General features: G+C 37.7%; 1 protein-coding gene across 7 annotated transcripts in view; it reads right to left on the bottom strand.

Moving 5' to 3' along the window:
- Nucleotides 1–18,374, bottom strand: part of Sytl5 (synaptotagmin like 5) — a 232,405-nt gene that overhangs the window by 68,860 nt on the left and 145,171 nt on the right. For all 7 annotated transcript variants that reach the window (XM_074062217.1, XM_074062220.1, XM_074062222.1 and 4 more), the window contains one exon: nt 3,587–3,796. In XM_074062217.1, the coding sequence (XP_073918318.1) occupies nt 3,587–3,796 (210 nt within the window). The remainder of the gene's footprint in view (nt 1–3,586; nt 3,797–18,374) is intronic.

Raw genomic sequence — 18,374 nt, forward strand, 5'->3', positions numbered from 1 at the left:
CAGGACAAGGAAGCAGGAGGATAACAAGTTTGAAGCCATGCTGGGCTATGTAGCAAGACCTGTCTCCAAAAACAAAGAAAACACTCTGGTAGCTCAGTGGCAGAACACTTCCTTAGCATGTGCAAGGCCTTGGATTCAACCTCCATGACTACAAAAAGACTTTGTAGTTTTTGATACTCACTCCAACTCTACTAACACACATTCTAATTCTTAGTGCTCTTATTTGCACTATCTATAAAATGTAAAAACAATGAATCAAGATGCTCCAGGAATGCCAAATGAAGAAATACAAAGAAAATAAGCCTAAGGCACGTTATAGTAACTGTTGAAAACTCAATAGAAAAGGAAAAAATATGAAAAATGGCCAAAGAAAAATACAACTTTCAAAGGAGCAACAGTATACTAACAGCTGATTTCCTAACAGAAATACTACAAACCTAAATCCAACATAATCTTCAACTTACAAAAGTTAATAATTTCCAACCTAGGATTCAATAACCAGTGAATTTTGGAAAAACACATGGAGGTTCAAGAAAATATTAAAAATAGAACTACTATAAGATCTACAAATCCCACTACTGGACATATACCCAATAAAAATGAAATCAGTATATCAAAGAGATCTCTGCACTCCCATGTACATTGCAGCCCTATTCACAAGATCCAAGAAATGGAATCAACCTAAGTGTCTCCAAGCTGATTAACAGATAAAGAAAATGTGGTACATAAACAAAATAGAATACTACTGAGCCATAAAAAGAATGAAATCCTGTCATTTACAACAACATGGAGGAACTGGAGATGTGAAGCAAGCCAGGCACAGAAAGACAAATACTGTGTGATCTCATTCATATGTGGAATCTAAAAACATCAATCATATAGAAGTTGAGAGTGGAATGGTGGTTGCCAGAGTCTGGGAAGAGAAATGAGGAGGGAGAGATGGGGAAAGGTTTATCAATGGGTACTAAGTTACAGTTAAAGAGGAGCAAGAAGATCTGGGTACTATTATATAGTAGGGTGACTGTAGATAACAATAATTTATTATATATTTCAAAAAGCTAGAAGAAAGGATTTGGAATGTTTTCACCATAAGGAAATGATAATTATTTGAGGACAAAGATATGTTTGATCAGATTTGAATGTTATACAATATACACATATATTGAAACCTTACTTAGTACCCCATTAATGTGCATTTTTATGCTTATGTTATCATCTAAAATAAGTTTAATTTAAATTAAAAATAGTAAGCAGAATAATCAATGGAAACATGTTTGGAAACTAAGAGTAAAATAAAGCCATGCTAAGAAAAACAAAAAATTGAGTATATCTGTCACTAGCAGAACTACACTAAAGGAAATACTAAAGGGTACACTTCAGGCAGAAAAAAAATTATTCCAAGTGGAAACATAGAATATAGAAAGAGTAACTAGTAAATCTAAACATAAAAACAAACATGATCAGAACTAAAAGGATAAATAGAAAGTTCAGTCATTATTAAGAGTTTACTATATCTCTCAATATCTGAGTGAATATGTAAATTGAAAAATCAATAAGGTTATAAAATATTTGGACAACACAGGTAACAAAAATGATTTAATAAATAGGTCTAGGATACCCAAATCAACCACTGCATAATTACCATGTTAAAATATAAAAATCAGTCCCAGGTAAATTATAAGTGTAAAGGTAAAATAATAACTACAGGAGATCACACAGAAGAATATTTTTATGATTTGGAGGTTAGGGAAAGTTTTCTCTAATGGATACAGGGAAAAATCCCGGTAATTATATTAACAAGTCAAACTATTAATAATAGAGATTTTGTTCATCAAATGACACCACTAAGAGACTGAAAAGCCAAGTTAGAACTTGGGAGAAGATATCTACAACCCAGGTAACCAACACAACTTGTGTGCTGAGTATATAAAGAACTCTTTACAAATCAGTAAAAGGTTATGGTAAAACCCATATGTCAATGATAACATCAACGTTCATACTCTGAGATCTGGTAGAGGATGTTTGCTAATGACGAGGAAGGATGTAATAAAAGAAACTTGTTTATGTGGGACAAAGAATTAAAGATGATCACTTAAGTAAATCAAAGTGATGTATCCAAAGTAAGTAATAAAAGAACTTAAATGACTCATTTAACAGAACCGTTTATCTCAAGGCAGTACTGAAGCACAGTATGAATTGCTCTATTCAGGATCACCTTTATGAAGTAGCACAGGGAGAATAACATTGGTTACATAATGTAATCACAGAAATACAGAGGTCTTCAACAGAACAGTGGTCTTTATTCAGAGAAGTTAGAAATGCAAAGTCACTCCTACTACTGCCCTTATTTACCTTTTCTCCCAAGATAGCCTCGACATCTATAACAGGAGAAGTTAGTGCAGGGAAAAGACAAACCAAACCAAACCAAATAAATTGGACTGATGCTAACAACCACAGGAAAGATCAACAGTGAGTTGCCCTGAGATGAGATTATGAGGCACCTTCCAGTGCAGAGGAGACAGGGATGTTCAGAGGAGAAGAACATACCAGCTGATTCAGGGGAGATTTCTTAAGAGGATGAGAGTTTTGTTAGGCCCTAGGAGTAGTAGAGATCAAATCATGCTTAGTCTCTAATGGATAAAGTTTTCTCTAATGGATACAGGGAAAAATCCCAGTAATTATACAGGAAAATATTAACAAGTCAAACTATTAATAATAGAGATTTTGTTCATCAAATGACACCACTAAGAGACTGAAAAGCCAAGTTAGAACTTGGGAGAAGATATCTACAACCCAGGTAACCAACACAACTTGAGTGCTGAGTATATAAAGAACTCTTTACAAATCAGTAAAAGATTATGGTAAAACCCATATGTCAATGATAACATCAACGTTCATACTCTGAGATCTTGACTTGCACCCAGGCTAGCAGAATAAAATATGTGCTTCCCCCTTCCCCAACACACACATACTTCCACAGATTAAGCAGAGTGGTGAATGAGAAGGTTCTCTCCCTTTGCCCTTTTCAAGGTCAGGGAGGTCTGGAGGAAATTCAGGAACTATTCCAGATTTGCTCCTCAGCTGATGTGCAGTGTGGGCTGGACATTTGATACTCATCTTGCCAGTTACCCCCACGTGTGTAAGAATGTCTCAGGGAAAGTGTGCTTTTGGAGAAGCTCCATGGAGCCAAGAGGTCTCAAAGAAAAGAAAGCCCATGGGTGGTTTTCAAGTGCACAGAGACCTGGGTATGTTAGGCTTCCAATTTTACTATTTTTCATAGCCGTTCTTCTTTAAATACAGTTCTCTTCTGTCTTTGTGTCTGCCTCTGTCAGTCTCTCTCAGCACTCTCTCTTCTCTCCTCTCTCTCTCTCTCTCTCTCTCTCTCTCTCTCTCTCACACACACACACACACACACACACACACATGAGAACCCTGCCAAGGCACTTGCATGCTTGTAGTTAGGCTGCATTTTAAACCCTACTTTCTATCTCTAAATTTAGATACTTTTCCCCTTTTCTTTCTTTCCCCACTTTCAATCCCTTCAGTCACCAAATTTTCACTTTTCACAAAAAGGCAAGAAACTCACGCGACTTTGGCGCAGACAGTGCACTTCCAGCTGCCATCTAGGCCCACAACCCGACACTCACTGCACACCCTAAGGGAGCAGGCCTGGCATGGGTCTCCTCGGTCAAAGATTAGGCCCAGGTTTCTTTGACAGTGAACACAGACTCTGCTGGTCTCCTGCTGAGTCTTCCCACTTCTACGTTTTGCTTCTAAAAGTTCATTTTTCAACTTCCTAGAAAGAAAAAAAATCTCTTATGTACAGAGGAACAGAGCTATCTTTACTTAAGAGATGTTTTCATTTGGAAGTATAATTGAATGAAGGAGTCAGAGCCAAATTCCTTCGGGAAATACAATTTCTCCCACTAGAATCAATGATCCTTTGATATCATCAGTTGAAAAATATGTTTGTGATACTCTAACTTATCCAAGACATCCTTGATACCATAACCCTGGAGCCCTGCCCCAGCTTGGAGGTGTGCCCAGTACCATGTTCTCTGTCTCCAACAGTGCAAAACCACTTGGCAGCATTGGTTCTTTCCTTACATGATTCCATGAAGATTGTGCCTACAAAGATATTTCCCAGCATTTCATAAAATCCAAACACTTATGCTTGGCATTTGAATGTTTCTAACAATGTCCTTTTAACCTGTGGCCTTTGCTGTCATATATGTTCGAGTCCAGGTTCCATCATAGATTAGCTGCCTAACCTTAGACAATGGTTTACCCACTCCATTGAATCTCTTCATTTATAAAATGAGAGTGGTTATATTCTTCAATGGTTGCTTTTAAAATTAAATGAGATAATGTAGGTAAAGTTCCCAGCATGCTGCCTTGCACAGGGGTACTAAATAAATGTTAGTTCCATGTTCCTTTTTTTTACTACCTGACATGTAACCTATTTGTCTACCATTTAGAAATCTGCTACTCTGAGTACAGTCTTTGTTCCTACAGCATCAGCATCATCTGAGAATTTATTAGGAATCTCAGGCCCCACCTCAGACCCACTAGATCAGAATCTGCTTTTGTAAAATAACAACCTGCATTTTATTTTATTTTTTTAACATAACTGATGTTTAAATTATATATATATAATTATATATATTATATATGTATATATGTATATACATATATGTATATAATATGTATATATAATTATATATACACAATATATATATATATAATATATATTGTTTAAAAACTATTAATCAATTTTGGCTATGTTTTATTTTTAATCAATGTTGATAAATAATACTGTTCCATATTTTAAATACAATCTGCATTTTAACAAAATGTCCAGGTGATTAGAGTTTGAGAAGAACAGCTTTGGAACATTCATTCTCAAATGGGCTGTACACTGGAATTACTTGAGCAAATTTTAAAAATTACTGATTCCCAGATCTCACTCTCACAAGTTCTGATGTCATTAGTCTGGAATGTGGCTGAGGCAATGGTATTTTTTTAAAGCTTCCCTATTTATTCTAATACACTGCCGGATTTGATAAACACTGATCTTAAAAACAGGTTCATTCCCTGAACCTTCATAGACAAGCCATTTTTTTATGTTATTGGTCTCCAATCCCTTCTTCAACACAAAATTTTTATGTTCCAGGAAAAAAGAATCTAGAATCACCTTACATATTTCATATCATCTCCTTTTTACATTTGTGACACTAAGCTTTTGTCATACCCAACCAGACTAGCATCTTTCCAAGAGCAAAAATGACAGCTTTAATTTCTTGTATATATTGCTCAGAATCCAATTCCATACTAGGTTATAAAGTAGCTGAATATTTAAAGCTATTATGATTTCTTTTGATCTTCCAAACTCACTTGTGAGGTATTATGAATCTTACATTAGTGCATACGGTAGGCATGTGTTGAAATATCACACTGCATCCATTAACAGCTAATACATGTCAGTCAAAATAAAATATTTTTAAAAGGTAGTAAGTAGTATAGATGGAATTAGAAACCAGGACTTAATTCCTAGACTAATGAGAGCTTCATAAATGGAAAAATTTTAAAGTGAAGAATAAAATTTCCAAACTTTCATTCATCCAACAAGCATTTATTAAGTGCCTATTCTTTGCTAGGCATTCTGTTACTCAGATATAAAAATGAGTTAAAACAGGACATCTACTAAGGATTCCCATGACACTTGATGCTAGTCAAGAAGGAAACAAATGACAGACAATAATTCATGTATTGCAATGAGCAGCTGTCATAGAGAACATGTTAAGCCCCCACTCTCTTGTTCATCTAAACACAAATGACAAGAACCCACAGCACATGCACATTTTCTGAGCACCTGCTTTAGAGCTTACAAATTACCTTGTGTCCTCAAACAGAGCATCTTGCTCATAAAATTCAGTGAAACAAAAGCCCCACACAATTTATTTTTGGAAACTTATAGAAGGTACAGGTGTGACAGTAATAGAATGAGTTCTCATTTGAAAACCACTATTATTTGTAGAATCACAACAGTTGTTTGAACACCTTAAGGCACAGGAGGAATAGACCATTGCCTACTAGAAATTTACACAATACATGCAACAATGATAAAGAAACAAAGAAATGAAAATTATCAGAACAAAAACAGTAATCCTAGAGAGCAGCCCTATTTGAGTAAGTGGATCAAAGGGTAATAAATGGAGAAAGGGGGGATTCTGGGTTATTATGGCAGCAAATCCTCTCCTGGAAAAAAAGAGTCTATAATCAAGTACCTGAAGTTTAACCACAAAGCACCAACCTGACCTAGAACTGAGATCATGTGGAGAAATTACAGCCATATATTAAACAAGCATTGGCAATTGGCATTGCCTCTCTTTTTTGTTCTACTCAACAGGGCTTTATTTAGCAATCAGTTTTTATCCAGTTCACAATTACAGAGTCTGAAAGGATGGGGGCCCAGTATAGATTTGGTCAAAGAGTAAATGTCTAAACATATTAGTTGGGCAATTCCTAAGTTAATTGGTGCTTATGGTCCCAAATATTCGGGTAACTATCTCTGAGACATGCTAGGAAATCTGAGAGGAATTCCATAGGCTGGTGTAAAATATTAGAGCACTTATTGACTTTTTAAATGTCTCCTAGAAATTGATCTAATTCAATCACATGTAGGAGAATCCATGTTAAGTGGACACAGACATTTTGAGAAACACATGGGGCAGAGGAAGGGTGATGGAAGGGAGTCTCACTTTGTTTTGTGCTGATAGAATAGAATAGTACAGACTGAGTAATTCATAAGAACAGAAACTTATTTCTTATTGTTCTGAAAGCAGAGAAGTCCAATATCAAGGGGTTGGCATTTGGGGAGGGCCTTCTGTTTGTGTCACTCATGGCAGAAAGTGCAAGGACAAGAGAGTACAAGAGCACAAGAGGGGTCCCAAATTGATATTATAACAAACCCACTCCTGCAATAAAGACATCGGTCCATTCATTAGACCCCATTGATTAGACCCCACTTCCAAGCACTTTTCCACTGGGGATTAAGTTTCCAACACATGAGCTTTGGAGGACTCATTCAAACCATAGCAGATGGTCATTTCAACTAGGAAAAGAAAATGTGCAATCAGAAAAGTAGTAACAAGGGAAAAGGGAAGTATGAGGATCTAGAAGAAGGGAATAAGATGGGAGGAGTCTCTGCTCTATATTAAAGTATCCAGCACTGACAAAGCAAGGTGGGCCTCTTTTGGTTCTTGCATGGCTGGCCTAGCCTCAGGAAAGTGTCTGAGGAAGGTGAGCTTCTGGCCTGCAAGCACAGTACATTCTCACCTGTCTCATAAACAGAGAAGGCATCCATATAAGCCAGAAAAGCTTCTGATTCCAAGCAACAGGCTTAAGAAGTGGGTTCCTTTCTTTCTTTCTTTCTTTCTTTTTCATTCCACATAACCCTGAGCTAGGCAGCTGCTTGCATTAGCTCAGCAGCAAAATAATATGATTAAGGACTCAAGATATTTTCATCTTAATACCTCCCAATACTCAAAATGTGGTTTGTCATTCTTAGGCAAAACAACTAGGCAGCTCTAGCATAGCATCCTTGTTTAAGGCAGGAGGATGTGTGTGGAGTGGGGAGGGCATTAACTGCATCTGTGCAGAAATGTACTAGAAAAGCAAAAGCTGACCCAGAAGTCCTCCCATCAGAATTCTCCTTAGGTTTCCTTAACTAGACAGGGTCACATCATTGCCACTAGTTGTAAGGTAGGCAGGAAAAGTGACACCTTATCCTTTTTAATGGAAGGAGACAAAAAGGTAAGGGTTGAGGAATGACTCCCCTTCTTGAGACATTATTTTACATGGCATGAATTCTCCATAAGGCAGAAGTCCCCTTTTCTTGGAAACAGCAACTAACTCCAACACACTGCATGGCTTGCTTCACAATATTCCTGTGCTTGCTTTACAGGGCAGGAAAAAGCAGAGAAGAATCTGGCCCAGCCTGTACAGACAACCAGACCCTAGGACATCTGCTTCACTGTATGCACCACCAACCTTCTTTGCAAAGCTTCAGTACTGGTGAAAAGATTGGTCCTGGTTGGTTTTAGGCCACTCAGTCCTATGAGGTATATACTATCCAACTGTATCACCTGCCAGCATCTTCTCCTTAATTGTCACCATCTACCACCTTCTTAGTGACTTGCCCTCATCCTTTGAATATATTCACATGGTCTTTTCCCTCTGTAGTAGGCTGAATAATGGCCACCTAATCCTTGGAGCTTATAAATGTTATAATATTTAGAAAAGGGGTCTTTGTAGATGTAATTAAGTTAAGAATCTGGAGAGGGGAGGTTATACTGGATTATCTAGGTGGGGCATGTAATCACATGTGTTCTTTTAAAAGTGAGATAGAGAAAGATGTGATTTAAACAGAAGAGAGGAAAAGACATGCAGAGGAGAAGGCCATGTGATCATAGAAGCAGAAACTGGAGTGATTTGGCCATAGCCAAAGAATGCCAGAAACCATTAGAAGTTAGAAAAGTCAAGAAACAGATTCTCTCTTAGAGCCTCTGGAGAGAGTATGGTCCTGTCAACACCTTGATTTTTAGCCTAGTGATAATTTTACTGGACTTCTGGTCTCTAGACCTGTGGAAAATAAATTTGCTTTGCATTAAGTACCAAGTTTGTGGTAATTTGTTACAGCAGCCATAAGACACAAATATAGCCTCGTATGGCATAATTTTGTGGAGACTAGAACATCCTTGGGCAAAACACAGCCAACACTCTGGGTTCTCAGTTCTTTGCCCTGTTCATCTTTGACCTCCTCATTTCTTTCTTACATGTGAATCATCCACTCTCATGGATAAATCTTGGAACTTGTCACCTTTAGAAACTTCATCATGTTCAAAGAAATGAATTCAAACATTTCTGACAACTAAGCATTTTTTCCTAGCTCATTTTCAGAAGATCCCCACCAAAATCATTTTTCAATTCTAATGAGTCAATCGCTTTCCTCATGTTCATCAGTCCTCCTCCCAGCCCACTTCCCCTTGCAGCCAGGGCAGAAGGAATCCTGCTTGAGACTAGTCATCGCCTACCCACAAACACCCTGATGGCAGAACACCTCATGGGACATACATGTGGCTCAAATAGGTTAAGACGATATTAACAGCCATCTGTCTTCAGCCTCAGATGGAGAATGGTAATGACAATTGAGAGATAACCTCTTTAATCCTATCATCAAATACTGCAGGCAAGGATGCAGGACCTTTATTTGCTATCTCCTTCAACCTCAGCAGGCCCAGGTTCTTAGGAATAGAAGAGAAGAGAGGACAGGTAAAGACAAAAGAGAAAACTCATCATTGCCTTCCTTTCGTGTGGTTCACTGCAGTGGGTTGAAGCACTCATGTGTTTAGGGGTTTAAGGAAAGGAGATAGAACTGGCTAATAATACATAATAAAAATGAAGGCTTAAAATAAGTCTGCTTTAGACTGGGGACCACCATGCAATCTCACTTAGAATTTTGAAAATGTGCCTATTTGGTTTTCTTACTTTCCTTTTAACTTCCTTCCAATTAATTCTCCATGCAATTATTGGTGTTATTCAATAATACTTTATTACTGTCATGCTGGGGCACATTGTGACATTTACAAAAGTTCTTACAATATAGCACAGTTGAGAATAATGGAGGGGGTGAATTAGACAATACTTCTTTCAAATATTTCTCATTGTTTTTCTTTGGCTTAAAACTTGTCCATAGTTTGTTTTCATACTTTGTTTTTATTTTTTTTTTTCTTCAAGTCAGGGTCTGACTATGAACCCAAGGCTGGCTTCCAACTGAACTCACAATCCTCCTGTCTCAGCCTCCAGGAATACTGGGATTATGGGCGTGTCGCTCTCTTTACAATTTGAATGAAATGCACTTCCCTTTCCCATAGTCTATAAATATCTGCCTCATGAAGCGTCTGCTGTCCCCTGCTTCCTCTGGTTGTTTCCCATCAACTCACCATATCCTGGCAACATGGCTCTACTTTAAGTTTCATAAATAACCAAGTTCTTTACCACTTCAAAGCTTTTGTGCATGTTGTTTCCTCAGCTGGGAATGCCCTCCCTCCACACCCCACACCCAGTACTGTAATCATTAGTCTTTTTGCTAAATATTTCCTATCCTCCTCACTACTGGGAACAAGTTGTGATCGTGCATTCCTGGCCTCTTGACATCCGATGTCCTCATATGACTTGCACTGGCCCATGAAATGATTGATTCCACATTAAAGTCTTAAGATCAAGTGCACAGTTCAACATACATCCTATTCTTTTCATAGAGAATGCAATGTCCAAAATAGTGTCTGCTCTACAAGTCTGGCTTGTGGCCTGAGGATGCTGTGAAGTAGAGCCCCTACCCATGTAGCCTGACTGAGAAACCCTTACTGTTTTAAGGCAATAGGAGTTTGGGGTGGTTATTTCAGCATGACTTAAGACTATCCTGCCTGACAATCATAAAACCCAATTTTCAATCTGGTTGACTCCCACACATCTTTTTTCTTTCAGATTCACTGCTGCTTCCCAAGAGAGGTTTTCTCTCACCACCAAATCTATAGTTGGTTCCCATTTATTTTCACTCATAGCAATGTGTCTGTTTCTTCACAAAACTTAGTAAACTTTAAAATTGTACGTTTATTTGGTGATTTTTATTGGTTTAGTTTGTTTGCCCCACTCCTCTGCAAGTTTAGTGTTCATATAGAGTATAGACTACAGAAAGCAAGACTATATACATGGAAATTGAGGCAAAACTATATCTCTTTTATATAGCTTTGCACTTTTCAGCACATAACCCAGTGCCTGGAACACATAGATACAATTTGATTGACTGAATAAAACAGAGAGGGGGAGGAAGGGAAGGAGGGAAGGAAGGAAGGTAGGAAGGAAGGAAGGAAGGGAGGGTGGGAGGGTGAGAGGGGGAGAGAGAAAGGAAGGTAGGTAGATAGGCTGGCTAGCTCAGTCATGCTGGTATTTAGTAATCACTGTACATTCTAGTTAACCTCTTTGGATCTCAGGTACTCCAACTTCAAAACAAAGATAGTAATTTCTTCCCCATCTTCCACCAAGAATGTTTGTATGATGAAGGGGATGAACCCATTTGGAGTATAATACACGTGTATATGAAAATGTCACAACAAAACCCTCTGTATAATTATCATATACCAACAATAAATGTTTTTAATGAAGGACAGGAAGGTAAAACAGGTCCCGTCTTGGGGGTGGGGTGGGTACCGTGGAACAGGGAAGGCACAAGGAAAGGGTGAAGGAGAGTAAATATGGCAGATGTACTTTGTATCCATGTATGAAAATAGAACAATGAAACCTGTTGAAATTGTTCTAAGAAGTGGAGAGGGGGACGAAGGAGAAAAATGGAGGAGTAAATCTAATTAAGATATATTACTAGTAATGTCAGAATATATCCTCCTGTATAAATATTATCAGATAAAAAAGAATTGAACTTAAAACAAAATTAAATGAAAAATCTAAAATTAAAAAAAGAGTGTTTGTGAGAGCCAGAGGCGATAAAGTGTGCTAGTGTATTTTGTGAATTATAGTGGCCTTTATAATGCAAATGTATTATTAAAAAGTGAATAAGAGAAAAATGTACAATATTGGATCCATTAAGAATAAAGTAAAAATAAAATGGACTAAAATTGAAATCAAGTGCACTTCAAAATATTATACAAACTGGAAAAATTACAGAATGTCCTCAATTCCTTGCTAAACACTTCATAACTTTTCTTATCTTCTTTAATCTCATTCTATTTATTCACTTTTATCCAGAAACCAAGAGTATTTTGATTGCCCAAACTATTAAAAATCCTAACAATTTCCTCTATTTGTTCTTTTCTAAAGAGAAGCAACGAGTACAGGAGGTGCGTGAAAAATGTTACAGAGATAAATATGGTCCAATTTCACCTATTAACTGATGAAGGAGCCGGGCACTGGTGGATTAAGCCTCTAATCCTAGCTACATGGGAGGCTGAGATTGGGAGGATCCTGGTTCAAGGTCAGCCTGGGCAAATAGTCTCAACCAGTAGCTGGGTGGGGTGGAGTGTACCTGCCATCTCAAGCTATGTGGGAGGCTGAGATCAGGAGGATTGAGGTTCCAGTCCAGCCTGGTCAAAAAAAAAGTTTGTGAGACCTCATCTCAACAGAGAAAACTTGGGCATAGTGGTACACACCTATCATCCCAGATACATCAAGAAACTTGAATAGGAGAATCATGGTCTAGGCTGTCCTAGGCAAAAAGCAAGACCCCATCTCCAAAATAATCAAAGTAAAAAGGACTGGAGAAGTGTCTCAAATGATAGAGTGCCTTCCTAGCAAGTTTAAAGCCCTGAGTTCCAACCTCAGTACTGTAAAAAAAATTATAAAAAAAAACTGATGAAGGTTACAAAGAAAAAAATAGCTGTTGAAGAAATCTCATTTCAGCTAACACTAGTCACTTGGGATAACTCAAGATGCTCTTGCATTTTCAAATGTCAGTTTATTCTTTATTCTTCTTCCTTGCTATACAGAAGCATTCATATTAACCTATGAATTGATGATCTATGTGTAGTTGAAATCTTAAAAGACTGAAGAGATGGACCATCTTGACTATTGCTGAATGACAGAATCTTTTCATTTCTATATTCTAGCGATATACTGAATTCCCCTTTTTTTCTGCCCCATCATCAAAATAGCTCAATGTGTTAAAAAAAGACTTCTTGCATTATCACCATTTTGACACATTCCTTTCATATCAGGAATTGCTTTCATTAAAATTCCAGTCACATTTATATGGTACTGTTTTCTTTTTGCTACCCCAACTAGACCACATTGTACTGAACACTACTTTGCACCTAATAAGAGGAATTTATTCTGTCCAGGCAATTAGCTGCCTGGAAGAGGAAGTCATGAATAAATAATTTATAAAGCATCCTCTATTCCTTGATGCTTTTAAACAATCTCTTATAGCAGAGCACATCAAGGGCCAAGGGAAACAATGAGCAATGAGGATTACATAGTGGCCCTAAACTTAGGGCTCCGAGGTCAGATTGTCTGGATTCAAATCCTGGCTATGCCATTTATTTTCTCTGAGACCTTAATGCAATTACTTAACCTCTCTGTGTCTCAAGACCTAGGAAGACTTAACCTCTCTGCGTCTCCAAATATCCCCTCTGCAAAACAACCTTATAGGTTTACTCTGAATAGTAAATAAGACAATATTTGTAATTGTTCAGCATTGCTTGACACATTGTAATTCTGCTATAGACAACTCTGGTGTTTCTCAATACTTGTTCTCCATGTTGTCTCTACCAGTGGAACATCTAGCTAGACTCATACCCACTCAAAATATAAGACCAGATTTCTAAACAACCTTAAATTTCATATGGAAGAACAAATGACTCCAAATTAGAAAAACAAGCGAACAAAAAGGCCAAAGCTGGAGGCATGATAATATCTGATTTTGAAACACAGTACAACCATAGTAAGCCAGCTTCGGTAAACAGTTCATGAGACCCTATCTCAAAATTACCCAGTACCAAAAAGGACAGGTGGAGTGGCTCAAGTGGTAGAGTGTCTGCCTAACAAGCATGAGGCCCTAACTTCAAACCCCAGTACTCCCCCGCCGCCAAAAAAGACATGACATATGCAACTTGTACCCCATGCCCCTTATTCGTTCCCAGTTCCCAGGGGCTGGCTGAGAGCTTAGGAGTGAGTCATCCTGAATCAAGAACTGAATTCTCAAGATGGTGGAGCAATTAAAGGCGAGGAGCACTGACTCCTGCTTTAAAGGGCAATGCAACAAAGCTGCCAACCAACCAGGACTTTAACATTAGACAGAAACATACTTCGAATGTATTTCTTCTTCTTCTTTTTTTTTACTGGGGTTTGAACTCAGGGCTTTTTGCTTGCTAGGCAGGTGCTATACCACTTGAGTCATACCTCCAGACCTATTTCTTTGTGTTTAAGTCATTATTATACTGTCCCTGCCAACTGCAGCCAAATCTCTTTCCCAACAAATCCAATAGGAACTCAATAAAGGCTGGAGGCATGGCTCAAGCGGTAGAGCACTTGCCCAGCAAGCAAAAAAAAAAAAAGCTCAGTAAATATTAGCTCTTCTGCTTCATCCACGTGAAGAGATGTTGCTCTAGGGTTTGCTTCAGACTCAGTGCAATACTTGCAAGTTCAATCCTTGTCTAGACCTAGAGTTTCATATTTCATTAGGAGAGCAAATCCATAAGGACTGATGAAATGTATCTTCCAACCAGAAACAATGAGACCAAAACCACTGGAATAATATATGCAGGCAGAATAATGTCACAGCAGCTGTATACTGATGGCTGCACAGCTCCTAACATTTCCATCATTCACTCACATCCAGAGGCAATGCCATCAACTCTGGTGCTATTTCTTTCTCTTTTCTTTTCCGTTTTTTTTGGCAGTACTGGATTTTGAACACAAGACCTTGTGCTTGCTAGGCAGTTCTGCCATTTGAACCATACCCTCAGCCCTCTGGTGCTATTTCACTTTTACTTGAGGATATTTTAGGGATGACCAGATCTCCTTTCTGTATTCTGAATATAAAACACTTACCTTTTTTAGGGCAAGAGTGTAGCTCAGTAGTAGAACACTTGCCTAGCATAATGAGGCCCTGGGTTCTACCCTAACATCGCTAAAAATTATCTAAAACAATACATATATTACCCTTTTTTGTTTTGATGGTAGCTTCTGCATGCAGAACCTATTGTTAAACCTAAACATCATAACACATAGCCATCATAATGACAGGTACTCTTCTTTATGTGTCATGCCATTAAACTTTAATAACCCATGAGAAAGGAATTATGATTTCCACTTTGTATATAAGAAAGTAGATTCTCAGAGACACAACTCACTGTGGGTCATAGGGTCACTCTTGCAGTCAGGATGTAGATCCTGAATTTTATATTTAAAAACCTACTCTTTCCACACACCAGACTCCTCTCACTGCCTCTCCACCTATTAAAATATTTTTGCACAGGAAGAACACTGTTGTATTTCTCCTAGTTGCACAAAATTGCACTGAGCACACACAAAGTTAAGCTCAGTAAACAAGATGGATTTCTTCAGCCTGCCCTGCTTCTACCAACATATGGCTTCTGCCCAAGTTGAATCTTATCCCAAAGCCCCTCATGACAAACATTCCCCCATGGAGTTGTAATTCAACAGGTACCACTCTGGTTCTGATAAACTTTACCAAGATTTTGATTCGTTTTTTAAATCAAGGAATCAGCACCCTCTGAGAATAAAGGAAAAGTTTTGCTTGGATTAAAACACTGTTTTGCAGAGCATAACATTGATCAGGATTGAAAGAGTACTTGTCTAGAGGAAGAAGTCTTGTGAATTCTGCCAATTTCATATTTAGAAACTATCTTAAGATGAGGGCATTACGAAATTCTCTTGTCTGCAAGTGACACCACTTTCTGGCAGTAAAAAGCTTTGCTCATAGGAATGTACCAGGAGTCCTCACAAAACCATGTGAACAGACAGGCAGTTTACAAAAACAAAAACACACGAAACCCAAGCAAACAAAAAGAGCAATAATGTTGAAAAGAAACAGACCCGGGAGGGAAATAATTAAGACTCCAGGAACACAAGGAAGAGCCTAAGCCCTCCCTACTCTAGAGACAGATCAGGACAATCATTATAGTTAGTCTAGAGACATTAAACGTCCTCATATATACTGCAAATGAACAATGACATTCTGAACGATTTTTAGAGAGGATGATGAAGACATAACAGCAAATATTATTTGACCCTGGGAAACCATACAGAAGTTTCCTCTGTTGGACTCTACCTAACATCTCATCCTTGCTGGTCTTCTCCTTCCCTGCCTTGCTTTACTTACTACTTTAATATTTGTTGTATTTTTAAATAAATCACTTGCATACCAATCCTGGGCTCAGGGTCTCCTTTTGGTAAACATAGCCTAAGACAAGGATCTCATAACTCATATGAAAAAGACAATTCATTGCAACTGTAAAGGAGGAAGAAATCTCTACCTGATACTTTGCTGTTTATTGACCATCATCTTAAATCATAGCAGAAATTGATCTCTTATATGATTAGCAACCAAGTCTTCCACCTGGAAATACCTTAAGACAACTACTGTCTCGATACTGTGACCCACCAAGGGACAAGTATATGTTTTACTGATCTGAAACCCAAAGGGCGTCAGATACCTGGGGATCACAAACAGCAGAACATCCTGTTATCAATATGATAAATTACAAAAAAAAAGTGGAGGTGGAGATAGAATCCATATATTAAGAAGTAAGAAAGCTGCATTCCTTTAAGAAACAAAGGTAGAACACTGGGCTTCTAAAGATGATTGTTCTGACAATCCAGTGATAGAATTAACTTGATGGAAAGAAATTGGGCATCTGTACAAAAAATAGATACTTTAAAGAGAACACGTTGCCCTTGAAAACTTCTTTAAAACCACTTTGCTGCTGAATACAGGTACATAATAGAGGGTTTCAGTTTTATTTCTTACAGGTATACGCTGAAGTTTATTCCTAAAGTGTCTCTAAATTGAGTTTTTACAAAGTAGATTATTTTAAATACTGCTAGGAAGGGGTATATGCTCAGCAAAGGTGATTATAGCGATTTTTTCCATTGTGCCTTTTTGGTGGTATTGATGGGGATTCACATTTTTATAGATGAAGGTTATTATAACAAACACTTTCAGGAGTTTTCCCAATTATCAGTGTCAGTACATGGCATAGGAAAGAGCAAGTCACAATTTATTTGAAATTCACCATGAATATAAATGTTTCCTTTGTGCTATTTTTTCTTATATGCTTAATTTCAAACTATAATGGACAATGCATTACTTTAAGAGTCTATAAAGGAACATGAGATTTGTGCTGAACAGTAAACAAATCTGACGCATAAGATGCAAGATCTTAATTGAACCCATTTTCTCAGATTTCTTGTTGTCTCCCAACATCTCTTTTTATTTCTGAAATGGGGTCTTGCTAATCTCCCAGTTTGTCATTGAACCCATAATCCTCCTGCTCTAGCCTCCCAAGTAGCTGAGATTCTTCTACTCTTTTATACCAATAAGCCCCACAAATGTGACCCCACATGGTCACCAAGAATAAAGGGTACATTTCCCAGTTAAATATATTCAAGCTCTTGCAGTTAAATACGAGCATGTCACTATATTCAGGCTAAGGTTATACATGCACAGTCCAATGTGAAACTTCTCAGAAACATCCTTAAGGGAAGGGAGCATAGCTCTTTTTCTTGCCCTTTGTCCTTCACTGGACATACTGAAATGAAGATAAGCTGACTGCAGCTGGAGCAATCACTTTAGACCATGAGGTGTGTGTGACAAAGAGTCTCCTTGACCAAATTTTTAGATAGGATCCTCTGAGTCCTCTTTTGAACTAGACTCTGTCCTTGGGCACTGAATTTGACGGGCATAACATAGTTTTAACAAGAATTCCTGCTACCCTTGATGTGTCCTCTTAGTATTTTTCTATCCATTGACCTGCTCATTCTGTCCATTTGCTATAAATCCCAGCAGTCTTTGCTATATTTAGAGTTGAGTCTCCTCTCTTTCTCCTATTGTGATATCCTTGGCACCTACTGCAATAGCTTGGGGGTTGACTCTTCCTTAAATAACTGTTGGAACTTTTTTTCTCAGAGAGGATTAACCAAGAGGGGATGACCTGCCTGGAATGTGGGTGGTACCACACTATAGGCGGTGGGCCTGGATGGAATAAAAAGAAGGGGAAAAAGGAGAAAGTCGGGGAGCAAAGGTATTCTCTCTCTTATTCCTGGCCACCATGATGTGAGCTGCTCTGGTCTGACAAGGTCCCTCTGCCACAATGGACTGAAACCTCTGAAACTGTAAACAAAATAAATCCTTCCTCCTTTTGAGTTGATTTTCTCAGGTATTTGGTCACAGCAACAATAAAATAGACTAACACATACAGTATGATTCCAATAATGTGAAAACTATACACACAAACACAAAAGTGTCAGAAAGGAAATTCAAAATAAGTAAAAACTATCTCTGGAAAGAAGAATTCTATGTGTGATTTTAAAGTTCATACTATATGTAGTTTCTGATTTTCTGTAATAAACCTATTACTCTGATGAAAAATGCATCAGAAAATGTTAAATGTTGATTTACTCAGGTTGAGATTTTGGGATATAAAAAATACTGTAGACATCGATGCCCTTTATAGCTGTTTACATTAAATGTTCACCACTTATGTTTAATTATTCTATAATAAAATAATGATTAGAAAATTATTAAATGCATGTTAGCTTAATCTAATTACAGATTTAAA

The sequence above is a fragment of the Castor canadensis genome, chromosome X (assembly GCF_047511655.1).
Source record: "Castor canadensis chromosome X, mCasCan1.hap1v2, whole genome shotgun sequence".
Classification (NCBI taxonomy): Eukaryota; Metazoa; Chordata; class Mammalia; order Rodentia; family Castoridae; genus Castor; species Castor canadensis.